This window comes from Anas acuta, chromosome 2, assembly GCF_963932015.1.
Source record: "Anas acuta chromosome 2, bAnaAcu1.1, whole genome shotgun sequence".
Taxonomy (NCBI): Eukaryota; Metazoa; Chordata; class Aves; order Anseriformes; family Anatidae; genus Anas; species Anas acuta.
The window spans coordinates 141,562,175-141,580,772 of NC_088980.1; the positions used below are offsets into that span (position 1 = coordinate 141,562,175).

General features: G+C 36.9%; 1 protein-coding gene across 1 annotated transcript in view; it reads right to left on the minus strand.

The window, feature by feature from the left end:
* CSMD3 (CUB and Sushi multiple domains 3) overlaps nt 1-18,598 on the minus strand; it is a 668,812-nt gene that overhangs the window by 26,148 nt on the left and 624,066 nt on the right. Inside the window, 6 exon segments of the mRNA XM_068672527.1 lie at nt 557-630; nt 1,494-1,667; nt 5,046-5,219; nt 12,119-12,298; nt 17,477-17,615; nt 17,617-17,654. Of these exon segments, the coding sequence (XP_068528628.1) occupies nt 557-630; nt 1,494-1,667; nt 5,046-5,219; nt 12,119-12,298; nt 17,477-17,615; nt 17,617-17,654 (779 nt within the window).

An 18,598-nucleotide genomic window follows, 5' to 3' on the forward strand; every position in this document is an offset into this window, starting at 1 on the left:
TCAAAGGCTTGTGCATGTGTAAGTGGTTTATCAGATTGCTAACCATTTCTTCATGGATTATGAGGGTTTCGTTCTGCTACCTGTCCTTGTCTTCCAGCTCAGGGGGCTGGGTACCCAGAGAACAACCGGTCTTACTACTGAAGACTGAGGCATTAGGTACCCCAGCCTTTTCCTCATTCTTCATCACTATGTTCCACCCTCCCACCCCCCATGCAATAAAAGATAGACATTCTTCTAGTCATTCTTCTGTTGCTAATGTATTTATAGAAGCATTCTCAAACACTAGGGAGCACTTACATATTGCTTTGGAGTTCCTGAACTACTTCAAGGTAAAACCAAGAACTTGATCACCAGACTTTAATGTAGTGCATTCATTGCTAACAGGGACATGAGGTCAGTTTAAACCAGCAAGCAGAAATAAGGAAAGCACAACATTCCAGCAACCAACTTTTTTAAGGTGCAAGCAATTTTTCAGCCTCTATTAATGACTTTGTAAACTTTGAGGCCGTACAAAAAGACTTTAATATGGAAGTTAGTAAAAAATATCATACTCTACCTGATAGCCAAATGTGTTGTTTTGTGATCCATGCCTTGGGACTCCTGGATTTTCACATGCTGTGCGAGTAGGTTCTTAAAAAAATAATAAATGAAAAACAAAAAAGTACAATATTTTAGTGACATATATGCATGTATAACAAAGCTATATTTGTTCAAAAACATGCAATATGCCAATGAGAGAAACAAAAATTGAGTGATTTGTTTCATAGAATGGTTTAATTTGGAAGGGTTCTTTACGATTATTTAGTCCAAACATCCTGCCATGGGCAGGAACACCTTCCAGCAGACCAGGTTGCTCAAAAGCCCCAGCCAACCTGGCCTTAAACACTGCCAGGAATGGGGCATCCACAACTTCTCTGGGCAACATGTGCCAATGTCTCACCTCCCTCTGAGTAAAGAGTATCTTCCTAATATCTAATCTAAATCTACCATCTGTTAGTTTAAAACCATTACTCCTTGTCTTGTCAATAGTGACAACTCCTTAAGAAAAGAGTCCTTCCCCAGTTTTCCTGTAGTCCCCCTTTAGGTACTGGAAGGCTGCAATGAGGTCTCCTCAAAGCCTTCTCTTCTCCAGGCTGAACAATGCCAACTCTATCAGCCTGTCTTCACAGGAGAGGTGTTCCAGCCCTTTGATCATGCTTGTGGCTCTCCTCTGGACTTGCTCTAATAGGTCCATGTCTTTCTTATATTGAGGGCCCTAGAGCTAAACATAGTATTCTAGGTGAGATGTCACAGGAGAAAAGCAGAGGGGGAGAATCACCTCCCTCCCCACTTACTGGCTATTTATTTATTTATTAGATTTGTTAGTGATTCTTAGAGAGTTTAGAGTCACAAGAAGGTAATTCAAAAAAAAAGCTGGAAATTCCTAAACTGACTTAACAGAAAAAGGAATAATGAGCATTCAGGTAATTTCAGTAATATTGGTGTTACCTTACCTATACATCGGGGTGAAGAACCACTCCATGTGCCATCTGCTTGGCAAATCCTGGTGCTGGAACCAACCAAAATAAAAGGAGGATTGCAGCTGAAGGAGACTTCTGACTGGTAGATAAAACTCTTGCCTTCTCTTTTCCCTTGAGAAGGTACTCCAGGGTCACCACAAAACTTTGCTGTAAAAAACGACATGATAGAAAAAAAATATATTATTTATTTATTAAAATATATGAAAATAACATTTATCTAAACTCAGTCAAGCAGTTACTCCAAATGTTGCTTTTTATTACTGTTATTTTTAATTAAATAGACGTTAAATACAGAAATATTTACTGGAATTCAAAGAGAAATTAAATAGACAATTGTTAGTTTTACTTCAGTTTGCACTAAATAAAGGCTAGCTGTTCAAAATTCTTATGTAGTGAGATTTGGTCAGTAGCTTGCAGTTGATGCTCAAGGTTACAAGAGTTCTTTTATTAAGTCCCAAATATTCACAATTCACACCTTCAAACCACATCAATCTCCAAAGCTTCCTGTGGAGAGCAATTAGAGAGTGAAACGAACCTTCATGTTAGTCTTCCATCCTGTCCTGCTTATTGCCACCTATCTAGTGTTCTACATTTTTGTACAATTAAAGGATTTGTCAGATATATTTTAGGAACTGTAAATTCTTACTTCCTCATTCTTCGCTGAAAGATAAGGTTTGGTATGCAGAGAAATATAACACTGGAAAATTAGTATGGCTAAAAAAAATAAATATATTTTGGCAGCAATTTAAATGACAAACATTAATATACTGTTCTTAGTCAGGATAAATCCATCTCATAAGAACATGTTCTTAAACTGATCTTATTCTTTTCCACCTTTCTCTTGAATGTTTCCTTGTGACCGGTGCATAGCATAACTAAGTGAATGCACTGCTGTCAAATTACTGGCCTTCTTCTGTAATATAAAGTTCCAATAGTTGTTTAGAAGCTGGATTTTGAAAATTTGATTCAGGAAATTCAATCAGCTAAGATAAACTCTCAACATCAAAAAACTCCAAAAACAAATGAACACACAAAACATACCACATTAACCTGAATATACATAATGACATTTGCAAAGAGGCATCTTGCACAGGTAGTGGAATTTTCTATTCCATCTTTCTCTTCTAAAAACATAATTTAAATTATCTCTTAACCACTTTCAAAATACATTTCTAATATCTCTTTGTCACTTACGTCTTAATGCTTCCATACAACCAGCTCACAGGAAATGTTCCTGCCCTCTACCTATTACTGAGGACACTGAATGCACAGAAACTCCAGGCAAACTCATGCTGTTGAAGAAAAATGGCTTAATCGACAGCATATAGGAAATGTATATGATTTTACAGCTTTAAGTGGAATGGGACTTGTATCCCCAATTCTGAAAGATCTACGAATTAGAGATAGTGCCACATAACGAATCTTACTGGTTGACTGACAAATCGCAGTTGTAATTTATGTTTTGATTATTAAAATTATGTGCAAGTCTTAATTTGAGAATATACTAAATGTGTACAAATTTTTAACACAAAGGCTTGAAATTGTTTCCTTATCAGTTCTTTGCATTAATAAAGTAGAAACCACTCCCTAAGGAAAAGAAAAAGACTTACATTAAAAAATAGTGTTTTGTTAAGTTTTGTTAAGTTTGTTATTTTAAACCTACAAATAAGTAAGCTTCAGTGCTCATCTGTAAGATACCTTTAACCAGTCACTGAATATCGAGTGGGTATCTACCTTTGATATGGAAGCCATGGAAGTAGTATAATGGTAGAAGTGGTATATTCTGACAGTTTTCCTCAAGGTTCTCTAAGACAAATCTAGTAGGTCATAGATGACAAACAGTCAGCCAAAAAAAAAAAAAAAAAAAAGAAAAAAGAAAGAAAGAAAAAGAAAATAATAAAAAGAAAAAAAAAAAGAATATATTCTGTTCCAAATAATTATTCCACTATACTTTGCATATCTTCAGACAGTCTACAACTTTATGGAACCAAGCTGGGATCTAAATTTCTGATGTCAAGAGCTGCTTAAAGATTTCTCATTGGGAATGACTTTCAACAGCTCCTTCTCATTTCAGCCAGATGGCAGCTAGTTTAAGCTCTTTGACAAGCACTGGATGCCAATTGATTTCTACTGCAAGCCAATGGGTAACCTTTGCACATCAACAACACTCAGTTAATGTAATCTCAGCATGAAACAGCCTTTAATTCTCAGGCAGCTGTACTCTGTACTAACTATACCTTTTAAGTAGTTTGAAGGCAGAGTCTCCTTTTCAGAGTATACTGCAATATTCGAACCTCAAAGATGACAAAATAGTTTATGATATCAAAAAAAAAAAGTGAATTTAAGGACACTATTTCAATGAAGATCAAATGATGAAAAGCATTTCTTATGGCCTTTGCAGTTCTTAATATACCAGATTCTAGAAGACCTTCATTTAGTGAACTTAAACAGCAAATGGTAGCTTACAGAAACTGCCTTCACCATGTTCCAGTTCTGGTACATATAGTTTCAGCAACACTAATCAAATATTTTTGACAGTATGAGAACACCAGAGAGAGGAGGGAGGGAGATGTCATTATGATATGATGACATAATAGTAGGACCTAGCCAAAACAGAGGATATTTTTTAAAGGGAGAGATGAAAAATGCAAATAAACAAATAAATAAATAAACAAACAAATAAAAATAGTGACATAATGGATAATTAGTTTTTTCAACATTTGGAAAGCTATCTGGTAAGTTCAAATGAAGCTTCAGAAACTGTAGAGCCACCTAGATGAAATTATCCTCTTCCAGATAGACATCTAGATCAAGAATATTATAGTTTCAGAGTACTGCTGTTCTACAAATAACTACAGAACCTCATTCTTCAGTGCAAATTGACTATTATCTCAAAAGTATCACAATAACTTCCTTAGGAAGTTTTTATTTTTAAATAATAATAAAAAAAAACAACCAACCAAACAAACAAAAACATTTAAAAATAATGAGTGGAATATCACCAACCTAAAGAAAAAGGTGCATTTGCTATTATAATGAACTTTATAGAAATTTAAAAATTCATCAATGTTACACACTTAAAGTTAATAAAATTTATTGTACAAAACATATAACTTAATTTAGTCTACTGGGAAAATATAAAATTGTCAAGGAATCACCCTGGGATCTAGTAAACATTACCGACATATACAGATTTCTGTGATATCAGTGAAAGTTTAGCATGAGTAATGAGCACATAAAGTAGTTTATAATGAAATTTCCCCTTATTCTATAGGTAGCAGGATCTAAAAACAAAACAGAATTTCCTAATGCTGATTCTCCCTTGTTTATTTTATGTGCATTGCCTATAATATATCTTTTAGTTTTTATGTTTAAGGCTTCCTATGTGTTCACAAAAGATTTACAGATATTCCTATCTCTTCCTCAATCTATAAATTACGTTACAATTTTGGAAAATATACCAAAAAATATAAAAACGTTCAACAGTTATATAAAGAAATAGTAGACTATAGAGAAAATACTCACGCAAGCACTGAGGTACTTCACCACTCCATGTTCCATTCCCAACACAAGTCAAAACAGCAGGAAAAGAGAGTTCGTACCCTGGAGAACAGACGTAGCTAATGCTAAATCCCCAGTCCAAGTTTGTTCCTTCCAACCTTCCATTAGAGATCTGCGGAGGAGTTGGGCAGGTAACAGCTGCAATAACATTCAAAATAATTAGGCCCAGCTGCTATAAATATTCCCAGTGTACATAGTTACTAGAAGAACCATATGTGCTAATTTCACCTCTTTTGGAGGACAATAGAGTGAGAACATACTATCTCCTCACTGTGTTGTTGCCACATTTCCTGATGTTAGTACTTCTAGTTTGTTCCATTTCAGAGACATACTTTAATGGCTGACTGATGAAGTCTTAAATAAAACAGGATGTTTTTTCAAACAATGCAGTAAGCCTACTCAAAAATCAGTGTAGAGACTATGAAGTCTACAAAATAATATATATATATATATATATATATATATATATATGCGTGTGTCTGGTAGTAGTATACTAATTGAATTTGTTTGTTTGCTTAGATGACATAGAGTACAACTATTTTTAGTGAGGTAATAGTAAAATACTGTCTTCATATTGACCAATTTAGGCATATTCTAGATATTAATGCCCACGGATCAAGATCCAGGACATGATTCCTCCAGAATATGCATGGAAAGCCTGTTTCTTCATACCACAGTTTGGTTAGTATTTGCTGCATGAATAAATCCCCATCCAATAAATAAATAAATAAATAATCTAGCTTCTAGCTAGAGGGAGAAAAATTAACAATTTGCATTTTCTTAAAGCTGCTACTCCTAAGAATGTGAACAAGTACTGCAGTATAATTTCTCATTTCCAGACCTCCCAGGAAAAAATTGAAATATCTTCTACTCAGATGTGGGAAAGAGGACTGAAAAACATCACAGAAGGATTGTAGGAATAAACTGACTTATGTATTTATGAATGACTAAACCCTAGATATGGGTACTAACAGTTAACTGACGGTTGAAAAAAAAAAAGGATATTAAAGAAGTTAAATGAAGGAAAATGTGAATCAAAAAAAAAAAAAAAAGAAGGGGAAAATTAGGCAAAAGTTACTACAATGAATGTGAAGGAGAAAAAGAGGTGGAAAAAATGATGTTAGCAAAAGAAAGTAAGTGAAACTATAATTACTCAATTTAGTGAAGACAGGTTAAATGAGTAGAGGTGGTGGCTAAAAATAAAGAGAGAACACAGATCACAAGAATGAAGGAAATGAAAAGCATTCATAACCTTAAACTTAAGTTTAGACAGCTGTGATCTTGCATGCTCAGAGGTCAGAGGCACTTAATCAGGAACACTATGTATTTGAATGCAATCTGCAGAAAATTCTTCATGTACCATTTCACCACTAAGTTTATGTATTTAAGTTACAGAATCTCGACTACCATCTCTGCAGTGTCACTCCTGGCTCTCTGAGAATGCTGGATGAAAGTAGCACGATTATTGAGTAATGTTTTGCCAACCGGTAGAAAAATCTTAACTTTTTAAGGCCTTATTTTTTTTAATTTTTGTAGAATCATAGAAAGGTTTGTGTTAGAAGAAACCTTAAAGATCATCTAGTTCCAACCACCCTGCCATGGGCTAGGACACCTTCCAGCAGACCAGGTTGCTCAAAGCCCCAGCCAACCTGGCCTTAAACACAGACAGGGATGGGGCATCCACAACTTCTCTGGGCAACCTGTGCCAGTGCCTCACCTCCCTCAGAGTAAAGAATTTCTTCCCAATATCTAATCTAAATCCTACCCTCTTTTAGTTTATTTTAACTATTACTCCTTGTCCTATCATGACAGTCTTTGATAAACAGTCCCTCTTCAGCTTTCTTGTAATACCCCTTTAGGTAGGAAGGCTGCAATAAGGTCTCCTCAAAGCCTTCTCTTCTCCAGGCTGAACAATGCCAACTCTATCAGCCTATCTTCGTAGGTGTTCCAGGCCTTTGATTACCCTTGTGGCCCTCCTCTGGTCTTGCTCTAATGGGTCCACGTCTTTCTTATATTGAGGGCCCCGAGCTGAATGCAGTACTCCAAGTGGGGTCCCCAGCCTGTAGTTGTGCTTGGGATTGCCCCAACCCTGGTGCAGAATTTTGTACTTGGCCTTGTTGAACTTCATGAGGTTCACACAGGCCCACCTCTCAAGCCTGTCCAGGTCCCTCTGGAAGGCATCCCTTCCCTCCAGCATGCCAGCCACACCACTCAGCTTAAATTCATTGTCAAACTTGTTGATGTACACTGAATCACTTTCATGTTGTTTAAATAAAAAGGGTCGAAACAAATACTCTACAGATACTACATCAAGTGGCTAAAGTCTGTCGCATTCTTCAAGAGCTTCATTACTAGTCTTTTTAAAAAGATCTGCATATTTTAAATTCTGATCTGAATAATCAAGAAAGAAAAATCTATTAACAATTAGGAAAGCAAACAGAAGAATTAGCATGAAAACAGTAGTAATATCAGAAATTTGTGGAGAAAAAATATTATATATCTATTCATATGTATATGAATATATATATATGTATATTCAAAACAAACAAGCAAAACCCAGCAACAAGGCAGAACACCGCTCTAAATGTTTTGGTCAGAGATTCAACCAGAGCTCTGCAAACAGTCTACAGGGTTTTGGGGCAGTGTTCAAGACCATGGGGTCCCATGTAGTATTTTCCTCAATCCCATTGATCAGGAGAAAGCATGTGAGAAGAATGGCACTGATAAGAGAGGTCAGTAATTTCTGAAGAACTGGTGTTGGTGATGGGGTTTTGGGTTCTATGATCATGGGATCCTGTTTGAGGATTAATGTCTTCTTGGGAGAAAAGTGATGTACCTCTCTAAGTGGGGCAAAGATATTTTTACCAATAGGGTGGCTGACCTTATCAGGAGGGCTTTAAACTAGGAAGGAGGGGGAAGGGAGAAAGTAACCAGCAGCTCTGTGAAAGAGTGACACACAGTGCTCCTGTACAAAGGGATGGGGGTTAATGTGATAGGGAAGGATCACAAAATCACCAAAAAAGAGGCTTAAGCAAGGTCACCTCCAGCACTTGCAGGTTAGAAAGGAAATATCTGTGACGCAGCATTATGGAGAAATCTCTCAGACACTTTCCAGGTCTACAACATGCCGGGGTGCCCCTCTTCTATACGCTAATATATGCAGTATGGGGACTAAACAAGATGACTTAGGTATGTGTGTATGCTTGAAGGGCTGTGATTTTATTGGCATCATGGAGATGTGGTGGGGTGGCTCCCATGACTCGAGTCCTCTAATGGAAGAATACAGGCTCTGTAGGAAGGACAGACTGGGGAGACAAGGAGGGTAGAGTACCCTGGGATAAGGCCCTTTTAGGGAAGAAGGGAGGAAAGAAAGTTGGTTAGTATTCAAGTATCACTGCATCCAAGCTCAAAAGCAATGCATCCCAACAAAGAGGAAGTCAGACAAAAACACCAGGAAGGCTGAATGTATGAACAAGGAGCACCTGGTCAAATGAAAACTCAAAAGAGAAGCCTACAAAGGATGGAAGCATGGACAAGTAACCTGGGAGGAATATTTAGGTATGAGCAGCCAGGGGTCAAATTAGGAAAGCTGAAGCCCAAATGGAACTGAAATTGGCCAGGGATGTCAAAGGCAACAATTTGCCTTTGTTAAAAGGCAAGAAAAGTTAAGAACTTTTCAGCTTCTCACACCGCCATGCCAGTAAGGAGGCTGGGGGTGCACAAGGAGCTAGGAAGGGACAAAACCGGGACAGCTGACTCAAACTGGCCAAAAGGATATTCCATAGCAAATGACATCATGCTGAACAATTAATATGGAGTGGCTTGTCGGGGTTGGGGGGAGCCACTGCTTGGGGATAGGCTGGGAGTTGGTCTGTGGGTGCTGAGCAATTGCATTGTGCATCACTTGTTTTGTACACATTATAATTATTATTTTTTTCCCTTCTTTTCCATCCTAATAAACTGTCTGTATCTCAACCCAAAAGCTTTTAATTTTTTTTTCTGATTCTCTTTCCCATCCCACTAGGGGAGTGAGGATGAGCAAATGGCTGTGTGGAGCTTCACTGCTGGCTGGGTTAAACCACAAAACCTGGTTACCAGGATGGTTAGAAGGCCAAGGTACTGGATGCCTTCTTTGACTCAGCCTTTACCAGCAAGACTAGCCTTCAGGAATCACAGGTCCCAAAGGCCAGGCTGAATGGCTGGAACAAGGAAGATGTATCCTTGGTGGAAGAAGGTCAGGTCAGGGAATACTCAAGTAAACTGGACATTCATCAGTCCATGAGCCACAATGGGATCCATTCATGAATGCTGAGGGAGCTTGTGGATGTGATTGTGTGGTGACTTCTGATAATGTTTGCTCAGTTGTGACAAATGGGAGAAGTGCCTGGAGACTGAAGGAAGGAAAATGTCACTCCTATCTTTAAGAAGGGCAAGAAGGAGGACCTGAGCAACTACAGGCCAGTCAGCCTCACCTCATTCCCTGGGAAGGTGATGGAATAGCTAATCCTGGAAACCATTTCCAGGTACATGAAGGAGAAAAAAATCATCAGTAGTAGTCAGCACAGATTCACCAAGAGCAAGTTATGCATAAACAATCCCATAGACTTCTATAATGAAAACAACAGCCTGATGGATGATGGGGGAGCAGCGGATATTGTCTTTAATGTTTGAATAAGCATCCTTTTCTAGCTCGGCAAAGCCAAAGAATCATTTATATCTTCTGTTTCAATAACACTGTGACAATATTGTATCCACTTTCTAGCCAGTTAATTTTCCAATTATTTTAACTAAATGGTGCCAGAGGACCACTTCCTCCTGACAGTAAGAGCTAATTATTACACATTTCAAACATACTAATGGATATTATGTATTCCTTTTAATTGCACAGTTAAAAAAAAAAAAAAAAAGTGGGTATTATTAACTTACCTAGTGTACACACACAAACCTGTGCAGAGTAGAGGGAAACCGTGAGAATCCGAAAGATTCTGCATATGATTGTTATCTAGTACTTATACAAGATATAAGTATGTATGGCTAGAAACAGAAGGACTTAAGGCCAAAAGTGACAGTTTAACTCTTTCTTTGTATAGTTGTTTGAATAAAATTAGAGCTATCTTTCCTGTTCCCAGTTAGGTACCATATACTCCTTAAGAATTTCAGTCTGTGAGACTGTTGGGGAGACTGTATCGTAAATACTTGTTCTGCCTGATAATCTTTTAGCTGTTCACTCACAGACACTCTTGGAGACAGACAGACAATTGGAGCAGTATGGCCATTCTTATATTCTTAAAATTTGATTTGTAATTGAAGCTGGTTAAGAGCACAATACATGTAAAAACAGAAATAAGAGTGTTTTTTTCAAGAGTTTTTTTTTTTTTTAAGATGATCTTGAAATCTGACATTCTCTGGAATAGAAAAAAATCAATATGCTGGAAAAATAATTTAAAAAAAAGATTATCAAAGGTGAAATAGAATTAAATTAAACTTGGTAATATATGGGGACAATTGTAGTTTGTAAGGAAAATAATTGCAAATGGAGGGGGGGGAGGGGAGGAGGGAGAGATTTAAAGCTGATTTGATATGTTTTGATTAATGACATCAGGGGAGAAAATAAGGAATGTAATCATACTTCCAGAAAAGAAAACAGAAGGACGATGAATGAGAACAAAATAAGTACATGCTTAGCCAATTAAGTTTTAAAGGAATAGGGATTAGACACACTTAGTATGAGCCCAGAAAGAAAGAACACTGAAAATTTAATACCACTTTACCACAACTGTGATAGCAGTGAGAAACGCGACTCTATAGAAAGAAGGTGTTTTGAGGTTTAGCAAGAAAGATCCCGAGGGGTTTCTGAGAAAATTGTTTTGATTACATAGATAGGGTGGTCTTTCACTGAAGTTCTTTTTTGTTGTTGTTGTTTTGTTTTCTATTTAAATTTCAACAAAGATTAAAAAAAAACAATAATTCAATTAGTAAAAGAGAGAAAATTAGGACCTGGAGATTTATCATTCTGGTTTTCACTAGAGAAAATAAATCAGAAGAATGTTTATTAGGGAATTTGCTAGAAGGATTTAAACTTTTACTGAGTATGTTGATACATCACAGTGATACTCAAAAGTACACATCTAATGAGGTACACATCTTATATGGTATTATGGTTAGAGCAATTCCATAAAACTCAGAGCAATTCACCTTTGAGAAATTTCAGTATATGCAGACTCGCAAAGGCTCTCATCATATGCCTGAGTGGTGTTTTAGTAAAGACAGGGAAATATGTATATGGGTCATCTTTGTTAATTACATCTTAACCTTAACAAACAAACAAAAAATAAATATAAAACATCATAGTGGCAAATTTACCCTAGCAGCAAAGTAACAAAGTGTTCTATAAAGCTAAGAAACAAACAAACAAACAACAGAAAAACAAAACAAAACAAAACAAAACAAAAAAACAAACATGAACATACTATGCTGGCATCTTAACCTTTTAAAATGGAGGGAAAGAACCAAATAATTAAATCACTTTTCCTTCAGCCAAACAATCAATTAAACATTGTGGGAGTGTGGCCATGGGTGTCGACAAGCCCCATGGTTGGTGATAATATCGGACTCTTAATGATGAGGCCAGGAGGAACGTAAAGTGTTTAGAAGGAACAAAGAAGGCTGATTCAGGAGAAGCCCTGCTGTCTTGGACTGCTTGTTCTCCAGTCATTAAGACGTGGAAGTTGCTGGGTGTTTGCTGTTGCAAACAAAGTTATTTGACCAATGAATAGTTAGTGACTCTACTCTGTAAAGTAAATGGTATAAGGGAGCATGTCCTCAGTAAGAGTTGAGTTGAAGTTATGTCAACAATAAAGTGGTAGCAGTCACTGATCCTGAAAGAACCCTGCTATCCATGTGGTCAAGACACCACACAACAGTAATAGTAATAGTAAGTTGTGATTTCTAAAGAAGTACATGACTGACTCATTATAATAAGCAGTGGATGTAAATGACCTAGAAGAAATACTGGACAATCAAAATTAATGTTGTACCTCTGCACGTTGGGATTACTCCACTCCATGTGCCATTGCTAGTACAAGTGCGAATGGAGGAGCTATTTGATTCCATTGTATACCCAGGTTGGCAAATATAAGTAACATTTTGTCCAACAACATAATCATCACCATATCTCATGCCATTTGCTGGGACTCCTGGATCTCCACAGTTGATAACTGAAAGGAAATAATTGAAAAACAGATTTAAAAAAAAAAAAAAACTGAATTCATTTTATATATATATTTATATATATATTTATATTTGCATATAAACCATATATACCATATATATATTTATATATATATATATATATATATTTGAGGGAAAAAACAGGACAAATTAGGAACTTATTAGGGAAAACAGGAGGAAAAATATCATAAATCTTATCTCCATCAATGTAAGATAAACATGTATGTCATCCAAAATAGCTGCCAAACACAACTTGTGCAGCTGTTACATTTTGGAGAAAATTTATACACCTGTTCAAAAGCAGAAGTAATGGACTGTAAAATTTTAATCAGTAAAATTTTAATATCTTAAAAGGAACAAAAGCAAGAAATAAGCCGCTGTGCTTTGATACCCTCTAATTTTTATGTCACTATAGAGCCTCATTATTAAAGATGCAGGTATCTGTTGTTTAGTTCACTTTTTCATTTGAACATTCACTTTGTAAATGCTCACATTACAATTATACATAAACAGAAGAGAATGTTCAGGCAGTCTAAAAATATGGCCCATGGTTTATGCCAAAATTAGGCATATAGTTTTTAATGAGGGAGAGTGGGTATAAAACATCTTGTGATTTCTAGTGTAAGAAGCTAATTTATGTTAATAAGTAGATAAATAACTATAATATTTTTTTTTCTTTTTCTTTTTCTTTTTCTTTTTCTTTTTCTTTTTCTTTTTCTTTTTCTTTTTCTTTTTCTTTTTCTTTTTCTTTTTCTTTTTCTTTTTCTCAGATGTGGTAAATTTGATCTATCAGTTTCTGGAACGGTTTTCAGAGTAAGAAGCCTAGAAATCTGGAGAATTTAGATGTGACAATGATCAAAAATTGTTGTTTACAGGAAAAAAAATTAAAAAGCCACTAAATTTACGTATAGTTTGAACAAAGTACAACACTCGTGCGTTTGACAGTTCATTTTACAGTAAATTTTACAGTCTCCACACAGCAACTTTATTACTGCTGATTAATTCTGGGGGCAGTCTCCTGGGAAGAAAGCACATCTTGGCTACTTCTAACTCCATGCCAAAGCATGACCAATGTGAATAGTACCCTCTCTGTATCCTGGTTTCCAGAATGAGAAAACCTGCAGTGTGTTCTGTATTCTTGATCCAAACAGTTGATAAGCTCCAAGAAATACAGTATTTCTATACACCTGTTCAAAAGCAGAAGTATAGTACTCCAGAATTAGTATAGTATAGCTTCATAGTTTACCACAGTCTAAGTAAGCAGATATTAATTAAACTGCATAATTCAAAACTTCAAAAAGTATAAATGTCCCACACAATAGCTGCCTGTGGGTGCAGAATAGACTGTACAACATACTACAAGGTTACCTGGGTAGAGCTGTTTAGATAAAGAACACAGAAGATCAATGTATTTTGTTTTACCTGGCAACATAGTACATTTTTTGAAAACTTAAAATATATATATATTTTTATGTGTCATTCTTCAACAAATACAGAACTGTCAAAGACAGAACTGTTTTTCTTAGTTACATGAGTATATTCAAATACTGTAAATGTTCCACCTTTCTTTAGTTGACACTTTCCATTTACTGACCTTAATTTTGTAAATTCAACTAAAATCATCCTTGATGTTTCCATATACACTTCTGTTTTGACCAGATTACAACCTAATGTCCATGCCTATAATTCCCATCTTTTTTTCCTTAATATTCATTAATTACATTGTGAAGAATATTGCAAATCATTTCCTTACAAATTTAAGAACACACAAACACCATACATGTATGCAATATATGCTCAAACAGCTTCACAGAACTATCCATTTAGTTCAGGCCTGTAAACTATTTCTTTGTTTATTTAAATCTAACTAAAACCATATTCTCAGCTTTTTCAGTCATCTTCATTACAATTTCCAGGTTTTTATTTTTTGCCATTAATACCAAATTTTTGTTTCTTCCACTGTTACTTTTACTGTAGTGATTGCATTATTTCCTGCTGTTGGCACTTTGATCCTTCATACAGGAAGAGTCATCATGGCTTTGGTAGATCTCTAGATTCCATTACATTCTCAAAATTCCTACCTTCCTATCATTAACATTTCAAACCATATCTCAAAAGCAAACAATCAAATATACAAAAAAATATGATTTTCTTATCTGCTTTTGTTCTTCTGTACTCACTAGTTGTTATCTTACTATAGAAGAAAAAAGTGTTTAATAATAATAAAAAAAAGGTCAAGGGAAAAAAGTGTCATTCTTCATATTACTGTGTTGTAAAGTTAGAACCATTTGTAGAGGTAGAGAATGAGAGGTAAGAATAAGAGCCTTTCTTTTGTCTTATAGTGCAACATTTAACTTTCAAAGAAAGCAAAAGGGGATGTAAGAAGGTGTGGAATAATTACCTGAGGTGACTTAGAAATTAAGCTTATATTCACATTTCTAAGAAAAGGTACAGCACTGAAGAAGCTTCCAGGGTGGAGCATAGCTGCATTCCATAGAATTTCCCTAGATGTTGGCCACAGCAGGGGAACTTGGTGTGCTGAGTCTAAGAGAAACTGTATGGAGGGTGGAGCAGAGTGGAGACACCGCGGCCCAGCTCTGTGATAAGATGGGAACTCAAAGGTACATCGGAACCAATAAGCTGCATATTTGCTACCTTAGGCCAATGTCCTGCCATGTTTTTGACAAAATGTTCTTTGGGTAAACTTTGCACATTATAATATCATTATAATACCAAAACACACCTCCAGCCCAAAGGCTACCCGCCTCCAAAGTGCAACCACCCCTCACTGAACATGCGCTCTGAATTTCTCTGAGCCTATACCTTTAAACAAAAGTGAGAAAATTTAGCACCAGTCCTAACAAAGGTATGTATGACTAGAGTCACTCAAGCTTCCACCTGTTTGATAAGAAATTATATAAATTAGCTTAAGGGAGACAGAATGTTAGGGAAGATATCATTGCGAAAGAAAGGCTATTATCTCAAAAGATACATTCTGACTTCTGGGATCAGCTGACAGGTTGATCCTCTCTTCCCCCCTCCACTCCCCCATCCCCACCCCCATCCACCCACAGGGACACCTTCGGGTAAGATTTGAACACTTAGTTATGCCAGGAATCTCTATCTAGTCACTTCATATCTTTTAACACGTTTGTAACCAGGCTGTATTACTCAAACTTTTGGTATTTGCACGTGTTTTGCAGACAGTGAATTTATTACCAGCAATCCAAAGAACCTGTGTACCTGCTGGTTTAATAAATTGCACTACTCATTAAATCTGTCTGTGATAGTTCTCATTGAATGCGACTGAACTGTTTAAGTGTGGCTGTGGTAGTTCATGGAATGTGGTGATTTTAAAGGCGTATTACATTATTTGTGAATCTGTAATCATGCTAGTTCAGTACCTTGGATGTGATCAGATTTATAATGGCTAATTGGACATCACTCCCAATTACCTTAACATTTAATGCAACAGAAGGTGACCTGATTTTACTGAGATACCGTATTTGCTCATAAACATAGGATGAGAACTTTTATGAAAAGAAACATAACACCTACTTAGCAGGCTCAGTGGTAGTTTTAAAGGTTCACAGGTTCATAGCCTGAGGAGGTGCAGGCCTCTGCTGTGCTGCATGTCCAGCATGGCCTTCAGGCTGTGTTGTGCTGCACAGATCCCTTGTCCATGGACGCCAAGCCAGCTCCTTGTAACAGAGCAGCTGGAGGCAGCTCCCACTCAATACCAGTGATTACACCAGGAGCATGTCCTTGTTTTTATCTAGCAGTACAGCAAGAAGTTGTCATAAGAACATCATTTCTCTTTGACTATAGAAATGATAAATAGATTTGTTTCCTTGTAAGAAAATGCTGTAAGAGCTTTAATGACCAAAAGGAGAAAGTCCCTGCTATTGATGAGGTTTGCCTGTAATGCTGCACAGGGGTTGGAGTCCTGTTCAATACTACACCCCTGGGGGGCTCCCAGCATCTAAAGGGGCCCTAAAAGTTATCTATGCTATTCTCTCCTTGCAATGTTAGCTCTGATAAATAGTTTTTCAATGATACCTAACAGAGCCCAACTGACTTTCTTACTGGGATGATAACAAACAAGTACTCCTAGGTGCCAAACAATTGTGAACCTTGGCAGGTACAAAATAGTAGCATATATGCAGGGGGGTGGGGTGGGAGGGTGGGGGTAAGGGGGTACTCATGCTCAAAACCAAAACTTCTGAATAGTCAGGATGAAGCCTCTGGGTAATTGCAATGAGTGTTGTCTGGCTGTAAATTTTGAGAACACCTGGCCTAAACAAAAATGGTACATCCCAAATCTCCCTAGTAATAGAGGGGACATGAGAGATGACATTCCCTCTGGGAAAGACACAATACAGAAATACCAGTTAGGAGTCTGATACATTTTATGCACCTGCTTAGAGTGGTTTTGGAGGGAGGGGGAGTAGGGGGCTGGAAAAAAAAGTGTAGATCCTGGCTGGATAAAGGATCTTAGAAGTGGGGAAGTTCTTTGAAATGGGGGAGATGGGGGAGATGTAAGGAGACGAATGTCAGGTGATAGCCCTAGATCATGGTTGGTTACTCTTGAGTTTAAGTACAAGCAGTTACACAGCATGAACCAACATAACTTTAAACCCATCCTTCCCAGGCCAACAGAACCTTACTGGCTTCCAGATCCACTGTTCGCTGCTGTTCACTTTGTCTCACTTTTTTTTTTTTTTTTTTTTTTTTTCTCACTGTGTGACAGCCACACAGTTTAAGCTGTTCTAAAATGGTTCCACGAGGTTATAAGGAACTTTTGGGAAATATGGTCATAGTAAAAAATGCACAGCATGGTGGGAATCTAAAAAATACCAAAATTTAAAATATATGCTAGCAATGAAATAAAGTAGGTAGATAACCTTTAATCTGTATCTTTAAGCTGCATCAGTAAAATATTATAACAGCGATATGGTAATGTATTTTACTATACTTTGTCTGTCTTTCAATAAACACATCCATCTTTCTACAGCACTATATTTTTAAAGTATTCCATATACAAAATTATTTATGAAGTAGTGGGAAAAAAAAGCTGAAGACTTTATAAATCCTTTATATTGTACTTTATTGTCTTGCAATAAAGAGAAAGAGAAAAACAAGACTATCCATTAGACATGTCTTACTTGTACAGTTTGGCAAGGATCCAGACCATGTTCCATTAGCAGTGCATTGTCTTACAGATGATCCAGAAAGTATGTATCCTTCCATGCATGAATAAATTACTGAATTAGAGAATGTAGTTCCATCAATACGAAATACTTTTTCCATTAGCAGTTGTGCCTGGATTACCACATTGTACAGCTGTAAGTAAAATGTTAAATATGTTCAAAATTTAGTTTGTTAAGATAATTTATGAAATAGTACTGTCAAAGGACAATCATGCTGCCAGCAGTGTTATGTTGCAGAAACCTGTGCTGTTGTGCTGAAAAATGTGAAAAATGTAGGTTTCACCACTTACTGATAATGCATGTTGCACAATAGCTGTTTCCATTAAGTATTTGTTTTTATCCTTTCATATATAGGAAAACAAAGTCTAAGAATTTAATCAGAAAGAAAAAAAAAAAAAAGGAAGAAAGGGAAGGGAAGGGAAGGGAAGGGAAGGGAAGGGAAGGGAAGGGAAGGGAAGGGAAGGGAAGGGAAGGGAAGGGAAGGGAAGGGAAGGGAAGGGAAGGGAAGGGAAGGGAAGGGAAGGGAAGGGAAGGGAAGGGAAGGGAAGGGAAGGGAAGGGAAGGGAAGGGAAGGGAAGGGAAGGGAAGGGAAGGGAAGGGAAGGGAAGGGAAGGGAAGGGAAGGGAAGGGAAGGGAAGGGAAGGGAAGGGAAGGGAAGGGAAGGGAAGGGAAAGAAGGAAAGAAGGAAGGAAGGAAGGAAGGAAGGAAGGAAGGAAGGAAGGAAGGAAGGAAGGAAGGAAGGAAGGAAGGAAGGAAGGAAGGAAGGAAGGAAGGAAGGAAGGAAGGATAAAGAAAGAACGAAAGAATGAAAGAACAAAAGAACAAAAGAGAAAGGAAGAAAGGAAGAAAGAAAGAAAAAGCCAACAACCCTGCATTAAAGGAAAACTACTTTAGCTTCAAAGACAGACTCCCAACCAAGAAAATGCCTGACCTACAATTGTCATTGTAGACTTGACATCCTGGTATGTATGTGCTATGTATCAAAGTATCCAAGTCCTTTCTAATTCAAAGCACCAGATGGAGTCAAACTATTCTTTCATAGACAGGTTTAAACTTGGTATTTCCCAGTTCTTCAGT